General features: G+C 38.7%; 1 protein-coding gene across 1 annotated transcript; it reads left to right on the top strand.

Moving 5' to 3' along the window:
• Positions 1–2: 2 nt before the first annotated feature.
• On the top strand, positions 3–16876 carry SLC4A1AP (solute carrier family 4 member 1 adaptor protein; the record flags this gene model as incomplete). Its single annotated transcript, XM_026844614.1, has 14 exons — positions 3–152; positions 945–1128; positions 1851–1973; positions 2841–2901; positions 3767–3906; positions 4041–4201; positions 4950–5019; positions 8657–8846; positions 9690–9801; positions 10404–10647; positions 11376–11450; positions 12522–12592; positions 15178–15250; positions 16428–16876. Coding segments are annotated over 14 exons (1704 nt in total), but the record flags the coding sequence as incomplete, so codon positions are not given.
• Positions 16877–18227: the final 1351 nt, after the last annotated feature.

Raw genomic sequence — 18227 nt, forward strand, 5'->3', positions numbered from 1 at the left:
ACCCCGACGCCGCCGGCTTCTACGTGTACGACCTGGGCAGCACCCATGGCACCTTCCTCAACAAGACGCGGGTGCCGCCCCGCACCTACTGCCGGGTGCGGGTGGGCCACGGGCTCCGCTTCGGCGGCAGCTCCCGCCTCTTCCTCCTGCAGGTACGTCGGGGTCCGCCCCGGATCACGCTCGGGGATTTATCCGGCTCTGTCTACATCTCCCTGACATTTCGGGGGTGAAAGCCGCTTCTGAGGGGTGAGGCGGTTTGGATGCTGTGGAAGCTGCCCAGCGCCGCCGGGGTGCTTCTCCTGGGCATGAGTAGTCAGCTGTAGGTATCGGCTGCCAGCTCTACCGTGAGGGCCGGGGCTGAAGGACGGGGCAGGGCCTTGGGGTCCCCCCGCTGCCGCATCGCCCTGGGACGCTGGGCAGCTGCCGAGGGCTCAGCGTGAGAACAGGCGTGGCAGTTTCTGCCGATACTCAGTGAGTGCAGAAGGCATTTCTCTCCAGTGGTATGATGTGTTGGGAAAGTCTCTCCAACAGTGTGATGCATCAGGAAAGTAGGGTGCTAGTAGTTCTTTGTGAATAAGGATAACTTTTATTAGTAGGAACTTAGCGCTCAGCATGCCCTACATGTGCTTCTGGAGCTTCTCATTCCTCAGATTCTCCCATGTGTCACTGACAGAAATTTTTGCCTTCTGCCTTTACAATAAAGCTTTATTTGAGATTGATCTGACTACAGGTACCCAATAATGCTTGTTTATTTTTTCCTCCCCTTTAGAAAAGACATTAAAACTAATATATTTGGGGATGCAAACCATAACAAATGGTCTAATAATTTATTTTTGTAGAATACTGTAATGATTTGTGTTATTGTACATAATCTGCATGTGTGTTGAAATGAATTAATTTATCCTTTAAAAAACACTTTTACTATGTTACTGTTTGTGACACAGGGACCCAAAGAGGACCAGGAGTCTGAGTCGGAACTAACTGTGACTCAACTGAAGGCACTGCGTAAGCAGCAGCAAGCAAAATTAGAAAAGACAATGTTGGGAGAGGACTCAGATGAGGAAGATGAAAAAGAGGAGAGAAGCGAGAAGAGTCAGAACACTGATATGAGCTGCTCATGGGGAATGGGTAAGTGATGATATATAAATCAGCTGATACACCTTGGAAGGTCTTTAAGCCAGTTTTCAGTGAACACTAGGATTGAAATTCCATTTGGATGCCAAGTGTCCCAATCCTGTGGAAGTTCTTGAGTACAAGTCAATACTTTTCCTTAAAAAAAAAAGAGTGCTGTGACAATGCAAGTTTCTATCTGGTGAGAAGTATGCTAGAGCTCATTTTAAAACCAAGAAGGTAATTTGCCTAAACCTATAAAGGACCATGAAATAGAGTTTAGGTTAATCCTATGTGTTTTGTTCCTGTCATGATGTCAACACTTTTGCCCAGGAACTGAAATTTAATTGCTTGAGACTTCTGTGCCGTATATCTGTCTTTAAATTTAAACAGGAAGTCCACATCTTAAAGCTAGATAAATTGTAAATTAATTAGCTTGTCAGTAAAAAATTTAGTTGTTTTTTTGAATGGAAATGTATAAGCACATAAACCTTTGAAAGTGCTGAAACTGCAGTGATGTTCATCTGCAAAACTGTATCTTGTGATGGAATAACTGATACCAAAAAAGAAACAGGATTGGTTTGGGATTTTTTTTTTATTAGATGCAGAAATATTATTCAAGTTAAGGGAAATTATTTTAGGATGATACAGCTGCTGCTTTTTATCTGATGAAAGTTGAAATATACTGTCATTCTCTTTCTGACATTTCACCATTTTTTTTGCACTTTTATGTCTTGTAGGGGAGGATGCTGAGGAGGATGAGGTTGAAGAAAACCCTATTGCTATTGATTTTCAGGATGTACAAGATGCCTTCTATATGAAAGATCCTAGGAAGGCCTTACAGGGCTTTTTTGACAGAGAAGGTACTTTTTTTTTTTTTTTCCTTTCTCTTTTTTTAATTAAATGTAATTTTTTCTGTTTAGCAAAGTGTGACATTTGTGCTCATGTTTTTTCCTTGGGAATTAAGGTCGGAGAGCTAACTTTTCTATTGCATTGTGGGTAAGGTTTTTTGTTTGGTCAGGTTTTGGGGGCAGCAAGGTCAGGGTTAGTGGTGGTTTGTATTTTTGTTTGGGTATTTTTTAAGTAAAACTTAGCTCACCATTGTATATCTGAGACTTAGTTACTAAGACCTAAACTGGAAATTGCAGAGAGCACCTTGTATTCCTCTGGAATGACACTCAAACCACATCCATGCTTTGAAGCTATGCTGAAAAATCCAAACCCATAAAATTCCAGACTGTTCTGTTTGGAGATAGCTCTAACTGTGAGATAGAATTTGAAAGTATTTAAAGACAAAAGGCGGTAATTAATTGGTCTAGAGTTTCAGTGGTTGCTAGCAAAACTTACAGATGACTTGCTTATTTGCTAAAGTGAAAAATAAATCTTCAAGATAAACAGTGTCTGTGAATCCAGTTTGCAAACTGTTGTTATTTCAGTGTCACTTACTTTAATACATATAGAGGCAAGATTATTTTTTCTTTGTACTATATATTCCTGAACAGGCCACTTAGATTTTTTTTTTTTTTTTTTTTTTTTTTTAAAACAACCAAATAAGCATAATATCAACTGAAAATCTCAGGGCTTAAAAAAAAAAAGGCTAATTCAGTCATTTAATATGTAACAGGGGCATTTTATCTCTTTTGGTTAACCATGACATTCTTCCCTTCTGTAAAGATTATTCCTGCTTATTTCAATTTTGGTTACCGTATCAACTTTCTTTTCCTCTCTAGGAGAAGAGTTAGAATATGAATATGATGATCGTGGGCACAACAGCTGGTTATGCAGGATCAAGTATGTATGTCTCCATTCACTTTTCTACACAGAAGCTGATTTTATTGAACTCACGAACAAAAGCTGAAGGAATTACTTGTTTTGTCACACTAGACAAGGAGGCCAGCTGGAATTGAACTGTATCACTATCAGGGCTTAGGTCCAAGGATCAGTGCTTAGCTTAGTGTCTGTCCTCCTTGCTGGTCTGGCAGCATTTGGCTTTTCTTAGAGATGAAAATCAGGAAAACAAGAGTCTAAGTTCTTTCAGTTCCCCTTGTTTTGAGAAATATATGGAATTGAGGGAAATTATTTTTCATTTCCTAATGGGAGAGGGAAAAAAAAAATAATTCTACTGTGTACCAAATTTCAGTTAATTTATGGTAGAAGACAATTTTTGATGGGTTCCTGCAAGAGGCCACTAATGTCATTCTTGTATAAGACAAGAGAAGAAGAGGTGGGAATTAAGTCAGCAGGATAGGTCTCAAATGGATAGGTACAACATTGCAGTGATTGTACTGCTTAAGTAAACCCTTGCTTCATCGTGGAAAATATTTGTAACCGGTGTTGCATAGATGCAAGATACTGGTGCTTGAAATTATTTGGGGATTGACATTTAATCTTTTAACTTGTTGTATTTCCAGTGGAATGAATATAGGAGTAATTATTGTTTGGACTAGTGAAATAAAAATTTAGTTGCATGCTTTAGGAAATTCATGCTTGTGTTTTGTTTGGTACTGTATGAAATGAAAAGTGAAAATATTTAACCTACAAAAAAAGACTAGAGTGAAATGGAAAGAACAATGCCAACGTGATAAAATATCTGAGTAGCATCCACGAAAAGCTGTGTTTGTATCTGAGCTTTTCTCTGATTCTTCAAACTGAACAGGTTGCCTGTGGATGATGCATCAGGGAAGCAGTTGGTGGCAGAGATTCTACATTCAGGAAAGAAGAAGGAAGCAATGATACAGTGCGCACTGGAAGCTTGCAGGCTACTCGATGCTCGGGGAGTACTGAGGCAAGAAGCAGGTGACTAACTAGTCAAATGTGATTGTTCTAATAGCCCTAAACTAGGGATTTGAGATTGCTATCTTGAATTTGTTTTTATTGCTCAGTGGTATGCCAACCATTTTGTTTCTTGCTTTCGCTCTTACCTTTCCCAGTATCGCGAAAAAGGAAATCAAAAAACTGGGAAGATGAGGATTTTTATGACAGTGATGATGACACCTTCCTTGACCGAACTGGTGCTGTAGAAAAGAAACGACTGAACAGAATGAAAAAGGCTGGTAAAATAGAAGAAAAACCAGAGACTTATGACTCCCTGGTAAGAAGAGTTATTATGACATGCCAGGCTTATTCTCTCATGCATGTATTATTACTAGGAAGGAAAATAAAAAATATTTCCTGATCTTTCTCTGTTAGCTTGAACTCTGATGTTATTTCAGACCTTTAGCTGTCAATTAGCCAAGTTAGCCTAAAATAGTGGGGTTTTTTATTTATTTGTGGACAATATCTATAAATATCTGAAAATACTGCTTACTTTATTCTAGGGGAAGCACACTACCTTACTTTTGCTTGTGTAGTATTGCCTTCTACTTTGTGGAACATTGCAGTGGGTGAATGACATACCAGAACACAATACTTTTAAAATACTTTTAAAGCATCAGAAAATAGTGACAGGCTTTTAAGTGCATGAGGCACATCCCAAAGAAGGATCTCGTTCTGCTGGACAGTCTGGACTAGTGGGCATATGACAACTAAAAGTCCTACACAGATAATGAGGTGGGGGGGAGCAGGCATAGGGAGGGTTGGAGTATCACAGTGGTGTTATAACATTACTGCAGAAGCATTAGACGTATTTTTGTGTTCCAGAAAGAAAATTTATTTGAACAGTATGTGAAAGGACTGATAAGTTGTTTAGGAACACTCTAGACTATAATTTTCAGCCTAGAAACCCCTGGTCAAAGATCAGAAGTAGAAAAATTGAGGTAATTTGGTAGGATATTTGAGTAACTCTTAAAAGGGATTTTAAGAAGATAAAAAGGTCTTCTAAGCATGTTGTTCCTTCATAGGTCACAAAGCTAAATGAAGCTGAAAATGAGCTTTCTGAGATAACAGAGAAGCTGAAGTCTTCAGGGAAAGGTAAGACATGAAGTTTATTTGATCGTAGTGCTTTCCATAAAGAACAATAAAGAGGTGAGAAAGTTGTCTTATGAATTTTTACCTTAAGTGCCTTTTTTTAGTGTCCACTTTTCACAAAGGAGTAGGGAGACTTGCAGGTCACTGAGTTAGCTGGAGAGGATACTTAGGCTCTTCATCTAATAGTTTATGTACTCTGTGTGTATAATCGCTTGCTAATGAATGTAACTATTTCCAAAGCAAGCAACATCTAAGTTAAGGTAAGGAGGTGAGTGTACAAGAGGGTGAGCTTTATTACTGTCTATCTGCCTGTGTTAGTGAAACTGACCCAGCTTGAGGAACAATTTTTTCCACTCCCTCCAAAACCATTTATAAAGGAAGAGCAAACGACAGAAACGACAGTATCTTTTATTTCACTTTTCTCATTCTGAATGCACCTGAAAAAGGAAAGGTGGGAAAACAGAAATGTTGAGTCAAAGCAGTTCACATTTAGCCCATATGTTCAGCGAACTTGCTAGCTTGTGAGGGTCCCACTCAGATTCTAGGATTATGCCTTTGTGTACGAAGACAGAGCCTTTCTGAAGCGGTGATTGTATCTGGTATTGAGGTAGATTTAAAAGCATACTATACAAATAGCTGCACTTTGCTTCCTCTGCTGGTGCTGTCTTGTGGAATAAAAGGAAGGCATGAAGGAAAGGTGTTTAGGATGGTTCTTCATAGAGAAACCTTTTTAAACAGAGTTGGCGTTAATCCAAGTTGCAGCATCAGTTTGTCAGAATTTACAACATCAGTTTGTCAGAATTGTTTCTCTCCAAGAAGCCTAGCAGCAATCTGGCTGGGCTATATTTTGTGCATTATGTGGGTATGTTTCCTTATAGTAATTCACCAAAACTCATTTGTATCAAGATATTTGTTGGTGATTGATTATACCCGATCACTGTTCAGAAAACAGTACTGTTCCACTGAGCGTTCTAACTGATGGGTTGGTTCAGCATGTTTGAAGGAATTGTTTTAAGCATGACTGTTCGGATAAGTAGTTAATGATTGACTAGGAAGAGAAGCTAATGCCTCATATTGTCTCAGACATGTAATTCCAAGCTTTCATATGTTATGATGCCTTTGTTTCTGCTGATACCGTTTCTTAACAAGACTGTTAAATCATATTGTAGTAGATGATGGGAGAAGGAAGAATCAGTTCATTTATAGGCTTCTACTAACACCATATAATTCTGATATGTTATCATGGTTTGGTAAATTGTAAGTAGTTACACAGCTAGTTTAGAGCATCGGAGAAACTGCAGTCTCAGTGTTTATTGCAATACAGAGTGATTCAGTATTGTATGGGAACTTTCTAGAACTAGATCAGGACAAAACATAGCAAATATTGCATCATCAGTTAGTGTGTGTGTGTGTGTGTGTTCTAGATACTTGTGTTTTCTCTTATTTGTTTGGATGCTTCAGGTTAATCACAGGTGTTGAGTACAGGTGTAAGCCATGAGCATGCATATTAAACATGAACCTCTGTCATGAGCTGTCTGGCACAGCTGCTGCATTACATACACTTATGAAACCTTAATGCACTTTTGCTTGCTCTAAATGATTTTGTAGCCTAAGGGCAAGAGTGTAGAGACCAGTAAGCGAATGACAGGCTAAATTGAACTTACCAAGCACTTGGAGAAAAAAAAAAAAAAAAAATTGTTTGTTGGAGTTATTCAGAACTAATTACTGACGGACTGACTTGGTATCTCTCATTCACTGATGCAGCTGAATGAAAATCAAATGTCTAGAGCTATTCAGTCCCATTTTTGGTTGCCTATACAGAAGAAAATCATCAATAAGTTGATGGTGCAGTAAATAGCCCTAGAGCGTTTTTCACTGGCATCTAAAGTGTAATAGCCATGACTGATTCACCTCCTAGCAATGTCAAATTTTACTTCAATAGTGTAGAAAACTGCTGCAACAGATACTGAATGCAAACAGTAACCCTGTAAGCTGAACTACCTGATCTTGGACACTGTTGGTAGAATCGGTGAGAGAATCCGCTTTGCAGGAAGGGGTGATCTGACTCGCTGAAGATTACTCACTGCCTGAAGCACATACACTGTCCTGCAGTGAAAGAAGAGAGCTTTAATTTAATTGTTCTGAATTACCTGTCTAGAGACTAAACCGTATCTTTGAAATTTAGTGTTTAAATTAAATTATCGTTCTGCTCTGCTCCTGCTTGCTAGGAGTTTCAGACTGTTTGTTAACAGTACCTTTTCATTGCCATTTTTTATCTTAGCTCATATAAATAGTTATGAGGAAAAAGAAGAGTATTTCCATCTGAATTTCTTTTATGACATGTTTTGTCATCATTTATATCTGTGTGGAGGTGAATGCTACAACTGTTTCTTATCTTTTGAAGCCTCTTAATTCTGTATATCTTGGAACAGTTACTGTTGTGGCTTTCATATATCTGCAAATTGTAAATTGTATTTTGTTCTGGAACAGAAATATACTCTTCAATTGAGTCCATTTATAAACATGAGTCTTACTAGACTTTTCTCTAAATATTTAAGTCATGTAAAACTGCTTGAATGTATACTCTTTGCAATAACATACTATTTTATTTGTACACATTTAAAATTTCAAGTGCTACTTAATTAGCTCAAGCTGAACTGAAAGTAACTCATTGGTCACATAATTATGCTTGGGCATATATGCGTAAATGCTTATAGTGCAGAAAATAAATACCGGCTTTACACTTTTCATATAATATTAAGAGGCAGAAGACTGTCTGGAAAAAGGCTTTTAAAAATTCTAGCAACAACATTATTCTTTGTTTGCCTCCAGGTTCTTGTTGAACACCATATAAAAACTTCTGAAGTATTGTTCAAGCCTAAGAAGGGAGTTTTCCTGGGTTTTTTAGTTTTGGTTATTTGAAATCCATGTGTCAGAACTCTGTATTTATTTTTCTTAGCCATTAGAGCTTCAGGTTTTTCTCCTGAGTTTTAATTAGTCAAATATGCATAGAATTATTAATAGTTGAAATCAGGTAGAGTAGAAAGACTGTTGTTACTATTTCTCAAGTACAGAGCAGTGTTTTCTTAGAAAATCCAGTCAAACATAAATTTTGTGTGATTGACCTAACAGATGAAACTATTCCTGTATGCACTCAGTCATCCAGAGGTAGTAGGCAGCATTATGTGTTGATTCATTTCAAGCTTTGCAAATGTTACTATATAAACATTCCAGGAAACCCAAAATGGGATTCCCCATGCAGTGGTGTGGGATTCTTTGTAGCTGTGTTTATTTTAGTCTGTGACTACGAAAACAACCCATAAGCCACTTTTTTTAGGGACAGCAGATCTTGAAGTGAGATGAGCAACCTAGAATAGGGACACTTATTCATAAAGAAACATACATTTTTGAGAGAGGCTTTGTTATGTATATGGATTAAAGTTTACTGTCAGGCTTTTGTTAGGAGAAATGCTTTCATCTTTCCAGGGATAACAACCTCAGTTATTTCATCATTCAACAGAAACTTGCGCAGACTATAGTTGTTCCTATATACCTTATTTCTCTAAAGGTAGGACTTAAATGAGTACAGCTCTCATCTCCCCACCAGTAACAATATGTATTTTCTCTTTATCTTGCCTAGTCCCATCCCAGCCAGCAGCTCAAGATTCCTTGGATGAATTCATGACTGAAATGAAATCAGGAAGTACTTTAGACAGTGTGGCACGAAAGAAGCTTCACTTGCGGTCCTTTGAACTGAAGAAAGAACAACAGAGACTGAAGGGGTTAATAAAGCTTGTCAAGCCTGCAGAACTGCCTGAGCTGAAGCCCCAGTAAGTCTTGGCTAAAGTGTAAAACTATTACTTCTATCACAGTTGTTATCCATGGACAGTTGTGCAAGCACAGTAAATAGACAGCTTTCCAAACACAGAAGCAGGACAGTCTTCCCCTCCAAACTGCCTGGTTCACCTCATTAAAGAGCCGCGGTGCCTTTTGGCTCTTGTAGCATCTCCACACCACTGGAGTGCATCTGTCATAAGATAAGCCCACGCTGGGAGGATGGGAGGATGTGAAGAGGAAGGGATTGGAAGCATAGTGTCAGCTTTTAAAATTTTTTTCCCCAACCTGCATCTAGAAGGAACTGAAGAATTTTACAGGTATTATGTACAACATGTAAACTGCTTTCACTCTGAGATGTACTTGGAAGTCAAGTGTAGTGGCTGTTCAACTACTGCCTAGCAGCACTACTGCAATTCAAGAGGGCGTGTGCTGGGTTCATCATTTGCTAGTGTCAGCTTGATTAGAGTTTTAATTACTTAATTAATTTACTTAAATTGACGTTTAGCCTCTGAGTGTGTTTTTATATATGTATTATATACAAATGCAAGTATGTGTGTGCAATTGAATTTGAGGAGTCTGTGTGATATACTGGGTTTTCTTTTCTTTTCTTTTTTTTTTTTTTTTTTTTTTTCTTCCTGTTACACCAAGGGTCTGAATTCTACAATATGTATGTAAGATGGAGGACTGCAGCTTCCTCCTTGGATGCTGCAAGTGAAAGAGAAATTAAAGGAATTTTATATATCCACTTCTAACTTGCAGATATTTTTTGCATTTCTAAATATAAGATTTTTTTGATACAGTATACACTGTTTTCCTTTGTATCTAATTTTTATTAGGAGTGGGAGTTACAGTCTGGAAGCAGAGAGCAAGCCTAAAAAGATTACCCTGCCTCTCTTTGGTGCAATGAAAGGGGGGAGCAAATTCAAGCTGAAAACTGGGAGCCTAGGGGTAAGTTGGACTCATAAGTGCTGCAAGTCAGAGGCTATTTCTGACACCTTCTCAAGCTGTGGAGACTGTAAGTAGTAACCATGTCTTCTCACAGGCATGGAAACAGCACGGAGGCACAAGCCTGCAGCTGTGGAGGGTGCACAGGGGAGCAAGCAGTGGCTACTGGATGTTGTTTGTTGCCAGCAGTTGCCATTCTGTGCCCCTGTACAGTCAGGCTCCTGGGGCACAGCTGTGGTCAAAAGGCAGTGGATCAAGTAGAGGCAATCTGGGGATATCAAGCTGAACCACTGCTGTACCTCAGCAGCTGGTCCTTGACTTTCTTTTGCTTTTCTTGATCTTAGAGCTAAGATCATATCCAAGATTGATTCAGTTGCCAGTGTCCCTCTTACAGAAACATAGCACTCCTTGTCTGTGAGCTGGACATATCTCTTTATCTTCCATCTCTACTAATAACTTTTCCTTAAAACCTAACTATTCTTCATCCTGAGAGTGTTTCCTTACCAGCTGTCTCTGACAGTAATGTGTGTGCTTTTTCCTGCAATGAATCTGCAACCTCTACCTACATTTACCTTGGCACTGATGCACAAGTCTTTCTCCTGCAGAAGTTGCCTGTTAAGCGTCCAGACATCCCTGAAAGCTTGTTAAAAATGAAAGATGATGGACCAGAGGAGGAGGAGGAAGAAGAAGAAGAGGAAGAAATGGAGGAGGAGCAAGTAGTAGATGCAATAAACAGCAGACCATCAAACCTGGAAATGGAAATTACAACACAGGAAGAAACAGGAAAAGAATCTAATGCTCTTGATGATTCTCCTTGCAATAACAGGAATCTGGAATACCTTCAGGATGGTAAACCATTGGTTTGGGTTTTTCCAGTAATGCAGCTGAGTCCGTTAATGCTGAATTTTTCAGAGCTATGTGAATCTCATAAGACTTGAGTCACAGGTTCTACAGCAGATTTGTTTTCCATAGATTTTTGCCATGAATCCAGAGTCTGTGTGCCAGCAGTTTTCACATGATTCCAGTTGAAACTCTCCTTGGCGATCAGTTTTTCATGCTTTTGGTGAAACAGAAAAAATCTGGACTCAAGAAAGGTCCTATTTTGATAAGCTCTTTTATAAGCTTTCATTAGATTGGGTGTCCATATGAGAACAACTACAATGTGTTGTAATGAGTAACTTAATAAGAAAACAGATTTCTGTGTAAAGCTTTAGATTGGTTTGTAAGGAGGAAAAATAATTTTAGAAGTGGTAATAGAGAGGTATCTTCCTTGTATCCATGTGGCTTATATCCAGTCCCTCCATTTCTATATCATCTTGATGCATTTGAGAAGTCAGTAATGATGTTTCTCAGTAAAGGATGTTTTTGATGACAACTGATCACAAGGGTTTTTTTTAATATTGTATTGTGATGGACTTGGTGGATGAAATAATTTGGAGGACTTCTGAGAGAAGAGTTCTTCCTGAGACAAATGTAGCAAAGAGTTCCCTTATGTACTTTGTCTCAGGGATGCTACCATTCTACTTGTCAGCATTACTGCAGAGTGCTCACTTAGCTCTTTCATTTTTCTTTTACAGGGATTCATTTTCTGCCAGAGCCAAAGGTATTGAGGAATAAATCTCAGATGGGACCCTCACAAGAGAAATCTCAAGGTAAGCAGTTCAATTCAGACTCTGTTGTACAGTGGCATGTGGGTTTAGAAACTGTCTAAAGGACTTACTGTCTTCTGGCAGTAGAAGGAAACTAAGACTAATCTAGAGCCTAAAGAATCTAGAATTGAAATGAAGGATTGTGTTTTGGTTGGGAAGTAGTAAGTGTATTGTGAAGACAGATCACTTCAACTGTATTTCAATTCTCCTTGCTTTTCATAGTCATTAAGAGATCCTTTGTTTTAAAGAAATAGCAAGCAAAGAGAAGAAAAACTATTTTAATTTAGGAGCATAAACATAATGCGCTTTTTTTCTCCCTAATCTCTTGCAGTAGCTCTTAATACTACAGAAGGAGTAGGAAAAAAAGAGCTTTCTTTTATAAAGTGACAACTACTACGTAACATTAGCTAACAATCTGTTAATGATGCAGATGACCCCTCTACTTGTACACACACACAAAAAAAAAAAAAGATTCTCAAAATGAAGACTGTTGGGTGTACTGAACATGGAGAACATATGTATTAATCTCCTATTTTTTTCATAACTCACACTTAAGAATGTTGTTCCTGTCCTCCTTGTCTCATCCATAGACTTAAGCAACAAGAGTCTCAATATTTCACAGATTGTGACAGAAAAACAAGGCATACTTCTATTTCTTCTGTATTCTTCTTTCCTATGTTACTGTAAATTTGGGGGTTTTTTTAAAAAAAGAGCAAGTTGGTCCTGCACATTTCCTACTGTTTCCTTCTAAATCAATTGCTGCGGTGATTACAGATAGAGAATATCTTCTAGAAAATAAACATTGCCATTAACTAAAGGGTGTTACAGAATCCCAAATAGATGACCTTATTAAAGTGCATTCAGGTAGGTGACTGACAGTGTATTAAATGTAAGTTAATAAATCTATGAAAAGCAAAAAGATGTTCAGCAGTCTTAAGTATGAATTTTGTTGCAGGGACCTGTCTTGGATGTCCTTTTGGATGTATCCATTTTTGTGTGAAATTCCTATAAGCTTATTTCTGACAGAATTGGGAATTTGTGATGTGTCATAAAACAAATGTTCTTTCTTCCCAGCATCTGAGGCAGTATATAAGGAACCTGAAGAGACATCTGAGAACGTTAAGAAAATCAATAGCTCAAGCAAGGTCAGTTATCAAATCATAGAACGGGTTGGGTTGGGAGAGATCTTCAAGATCATGTAGTTCCACCCCCCCTGCCATGGGCAGGGACACCTTCCACTAGCCCAGGTTGCTCAAAGCCCCGTCCAACCTGGCCTTGAACGCTGCCAGGGAGGGGGCAGCCACAACCTCTCTGGGCAACCTGTTCCAGTGCCTCATCACCCCCACAGTAAAGAATTTCTTCCTTAAATCTAATTTAAATCTGCCCTCTTTCAGTTTAAAACTGTTAACCCTTGTCCTATCACTACAGTCCCTGATAGAGTCCCTCCCCATCTCTCCTATAGCCCCCTTTAAGTACTGGAAGGCCGCTATAAGGTCTCCCTGGAGCTTTCTCTAGGCTGAAAAACCCCAACTGTCTTGGCCTGAGAGCGTTAGGACACCATGACTCCTGCAGCTTAAGAGCTTCAGGAAATCATTTAGTAGGCTCTTATTTTAGTGAAGTAGTAACAATTTGATTGAGTATGACTTGGTGCTTAGTGCTTTTCTGCTAAGACCCAAATGTAGAACTACACACTGTCATTGGACACAGATTTTGGAGTCTCCAATCAAAAGGTAAAGCACAGCATTTCAAGCATGATAAAGACTCTCTATTCAATCACTTTTTTTCCCCCCCACCTTTTCATTTGGAAGTTAGCCTCTGCTAATTGCTGTTTCTCCCATATCACACATGTTATAGAACATAGGCATTCTCTGGGCTTTGGAATGGCATTGCAAAACTTCCCTTGGAGCTGATGCAGAACACACTGTACTAAAATTGTGGCTAGTCTGTATTGCCATTATCAAACCTTATCCTTTACTGTAAGATGTGGAAATTAATGAGTCTGTGACTTTTGTCTTTTGCAACAAAATTATTACTAAATTTGAGCGGCTGTACCAGATAATGTTCTTCCCATGCATAAGACTTGTATTAAAATGTAAAGTATATGAGTTTTTCATGTTTTGGGGCAATTGTTGCCTTCCTGGAGCTGGAAGCAAACTTCTCTGACAGCACGCTCTTAGCCTAATGATTATTGTGAGGTTCTGCCCTTTAGAGTGCGTCCCGCCCTTTTGCAGACTGCCATCAAAGAAAATTACTGTACTTGGTAAGCCATGAGGTCTGACCATTATGACAATTTCTTTGTGGTGGCCATCTAATTTTAGCCCTGCACCACTTACTTAAAGAAACTTAACTCCCTGCAGCCTGTGTGTGCTAACTGCTGCCTTGTTAGTCCTGGCAAAGGACCTAAGGATTGGGTAGGCATAGCCCTTAGAGTTGTCCTTTGTTGCTGGCCTATAAAGAATGTTGATAAAGAAAGCAAGGGTAAATTTATACTTTTAAAGCTCAAGTTATACCATTTGAGTGAATATGGAAGAAGGCAGCTTCTCATGCCGAGGCAGTCAAGTCATCACCTCTCAGCAGCACAGAGCAGTCTAACACTGAGCATTCTCCAAATGCCAGATGGCTTAGCTGTATTCTCTCTCTCCCATCACAAATCACTTTTTCCACATGCTGTCTCTGCCTTTGGGCTCAGATCTTGCATGGAAAATATCAACCAGAAGTCAGCTCTTTTTTTTAATTCTCTTTTAATATTTGAGGAATAACTTTGAATCATATAAAACTAGAAAAACAATTTTGAAGTGACTCTTTGCAAGCCGTATTTAAAAACTGTTCAGCTCTGCCGTGTAATGTTTTGAAAAACATTAGTCTTCCAAAGTAACTGTTTTAGAGGTTAATTTGGTGAAGTTTGAGGGAATGAGAAATTGCTTCAACTGCATAATTTAAGGCTCTGTCATGATACTACATAGTAATACAAATCAGTGCTGAGTAACTTGGCTACATTTTGAGCTCTTAAGTCTTGCACTCTAGAGTTGTATGAATTTTTTTGGTAGCTACCTGCAGTTGTTGAAAACAAAAGTTGTTGAGAAAATTACGCTGAAGTGGTAAAACTTACCAAAAAAAAAAAAAATGGGGACAAAACCCCATAGCTGTAACAACATTTGAATTGCAAGTGAGAAGTTTTGGTTTGCTTTAAGCATCTTGGTGATGCCAGTGAGACCTGAAAAAATTGTTTTTTTTTTTTCTTTTGAAAATCTAAATTATATAACAGTTGAACTTTTATATACTCCAGTTTGAAAGTCACCTTAAATCTGAAGTTTTCAGTGGGATTGTGCATTAAAATCCTTATTGAAAATCCTACTCTAAAGCTTTTCCTTGCGTAAAGAAATTCTGTGTCAAATGACACTACCAAACATTAGGATGATAAGATTAAACTGTCTGGAAGTGGAGAGTTGGCAGTGGTTCTGTTCTGAGGGGGAGATTGGACTGGATGACCTCCAGAGTCCCATCTCACCAGCATTTATTTCTATTATTCTGTGACTTTTACTGGGAATAAACTGGATTTATCTGAGGTGTTTATATTTCTTCTTTCCTCTGTATTATTGTTTCCATCTCTGACTCTTGTAGAAATAACCCTCACCTTTCAGTATTTGTCTCTGAATTAATTAGAGATTCAGTACCTGTGACACATTGCTGGAGGGGTGCAGCACCTTAGAAATCTTTTCTCCTTTTGCAGGTCCAACAACCTTTTTTCTCCTCACAGTATCCAGATGACGACCCAGACTACTGCATATGGATTCCTCCTGCAGGTATCAACCATTTCCTTACTGGTTTTAGTCTTTATAAGTCAAGAATCTACCTAATAAGTAGTCAGGGTGTCCTTGTAACTTCTTGAGGAAGAAAGTAATTCAGGAACACTTTACCCAGAACATGATGATTTCTGACATGTTATGCCCCATATTTTTTGGTATGGTCATGCAAGTCTTGCAGTGAGATACAGACCATATCTGTAGTAGTTTCTTCTCAATGGAGACGTACACCTGAAGCTTGTTTTTCAGTTTTGTAACACCTGAGAGAGCAAACTCCATTCACACATAGTGATAGATGGTCTAGTTGAAAGACAAGCTCAGACCTTCACTAGGGATAAATTATTCACAGTTTTCATAGAACTCTGTGAAATCTGAAAATCTTTGCAGACTTTTGCAAAAATCATTGGAATACAAACTTTGGTTCATGTGTTTTGGAGAGAAGTCTTGGTAACACTTTGCTGAAGGCACTGTATAATTGATGCACGATGTGTTAAAGTTGAACTTTTTTTTTTTACTTTAGCTCCAGAGTGTTTTTAGCTAAGTGAAGTTAAACAGTGTAATGCATTTTCAGTTTCTCTAAAATGGAAAATTCATGCATTGAAGTTTTCATAGTAAGTTCAAAGGTTAGCTTTCATTTGGTAGATTCATTACAATGATTTTTATAAGGCTGTTGCAGGCTTATAATATAGATAGGCTCCAAAGTGAAAAAGAAAAATGAGAATAAATTTAACTGAAGAAAACTATAATCTGGTGAATCATCTTTCAGTGAAAAGAGCAGTTCTCTGGCATATGAATCCAGTGGAACAAAATACCCAATTGAGTAACTCTCAGAGGTCTGATCTGGGATAGCCAAGTAAGCTCTGTCCATAAGAGGGAGCATCTTTTTCCGTCTCTGCCTTCTAATAATCAGACTTACCTTCTAAACTGGCATCACAAGAACACCAGAAAAAAAACAAACAACAAAAAAAACCACCCCAGGAATATATGATGTAATCTTGACACTGTTAGCAAGGTCAAAAGGAATTATGTGGATAAATCAAAATATTATTTGAATTGTAATATCCAGTCTTGACTTTTCATCCTCTTTGTGCTTGTCTGACTGGTGACTTGGGTACATATTTATCTTGCATGGGGGGTGGGGGCGGAAATAATGCAACTCTTCCTGTTTGTCCATTAGGTCAAAGTGGTGATGGCAAGACTCATCTCAATGAAAAATACGGCTACTGAACTTCAGACACCCCAGAGTACGTTTGAAGGACTGCTCTATTTTGAAAGGAGTCTTTCACCACACATTAAGTGAGGGCCTTAACTTAAAGAGTTGATTTTTCAAACACTGTTCCAAATTCAAGGGCATCAGCAGCCACTCTGGATGTTAGCTCTCCCTTTGTGTTCTCTGTCTGTCTTCCAGATACTTTTTTTAAAAGGAAAAGCCCACACATTCTTCTGCTGCTTCTTCTACTTTTAGCCTTGTCTGTTTTATCTGGCTTGAAACTGTAAGTTCAATTTTCCTTTTGTAAATAAAAATATACAAAAAGTGTTTAAAAAAAAAAAACCCACAACCTCTGTATACTTACAGACTTGATAAAATTTATTCATGTTGGTTTTATGCAATTAAAATGAGAAACAGTACTGGTTTGCTTCTGTGACTGTTGTTTGAAAATACTGTCATGGTAAACACAGCCTAAAACTTGAGGGTGGGTTGGTTTTCTTCTTTCCTATGGAGAAGAACTATTTTGAAAAGAAAACTGTGTTCACTTCTCCCTCATGCAGTTGCTGGAATACTTGGTACAGAGCAAACTGGAAAGGGTGAGCATGCAATGTTATAGAGGTGTAAAAACACCAAAGAACTGGAAGGCTGGCACTGCTTATCTTGAATTAGAGAGTAGCAGTAGAAACGATAAAAGGATATCCTCGGAAAGCTTACAATGAAGCCTGTTCTCTTGTCAATACAAGAGCAAAGTGCCATCTTAATACAATTTAAGGTGTGCCTACTCTTAATATAGCTTTGAATATCTATATAATTAGGCTATGAACTTCTTTGCCATCAAAGGTTGTTAGAGCTACCAATAAAGTAAGGCTCAAAGAGCAAACAGGCATCTTTTTAAAGAGGTGACAGTTTGTGCTGCAAATGTTTATTGGAAGGACCTGATGTCCCCCGTGGTACATCAGTGCAGGAAGCCCCCTGCTGCTACAGCAATGGGTAGCCTTCTTATAGCACAGGATCAGTCCCCACCTGTTTTCATACTGCTCAGTGATTGGCTGCTTCCCATTTTATTTCTGAGATTGTCCTATTCGTGTGATCTTAGGACACCCCCTGATTAGCTGCCTGTTTCCTTTGGACCCGGAAGGGCTCAAGTATAACAATACAGGCTTTTCTGTCTCATATGAATATATTTATTTGTGGATCCACTTCCTCTATTTATATATGTGCCTGGTTAGTGTGTATATGCTATATATGAAAAAAATTATGATTTAAATATATATCCATAAAAAGGCAGGTATAAATTCGATAAACACTCTTTCATAAGAGCTAGTGATGTGAATAACAGAAGCTTAAATGTGAATAGAAGTAATTAAACAAAGGCAGAGGGCAGGTTCATGCCCCCTACTTTCCAAGGCTGCAGACCCGAGCCCCTTTTGGAGTGTGGGGGAAGTTAAAGAAGGCTGGGGGGTGTTATTAGGTTGGAGCGTGCACCAAGATTTGGACCCCTCCAAGGAGGCCACCAAGGGCCTGCCAGGGCCCTGGGGCACTGCTAGGCCTGCCTGTCCCTGCCCAGCCCCCCAGGCTCTTAGAGAAAAATGGATCTTTTCCTGTTTGTTGCACGTGGAGTCAAACATTTAACTTTTAAGTAGTGCTTTCCTCCAAACTGCAAGTAGTGGTAGGATTTGGGACCTGAATACCCCAACTTGGTAGCATGGTCAGCTCACCTAAATAGTCACCAACTGGGGGGATCCAGTCCCCTGGATGATTCACGGT

This window comes from Athene cunicularia (assembly GCF_003259725.1).
Source record: "Athene cunicularia isolate RWA chromosome 3 unlocalized genomic scaffold, athCun1 chr3_part1, whole genome shotgun sequence".
NCBI lineage: Eukaryota > Metazoa > Chordata > Aves > Strigiformes > Strigidae > Athene > Athene cunicularia.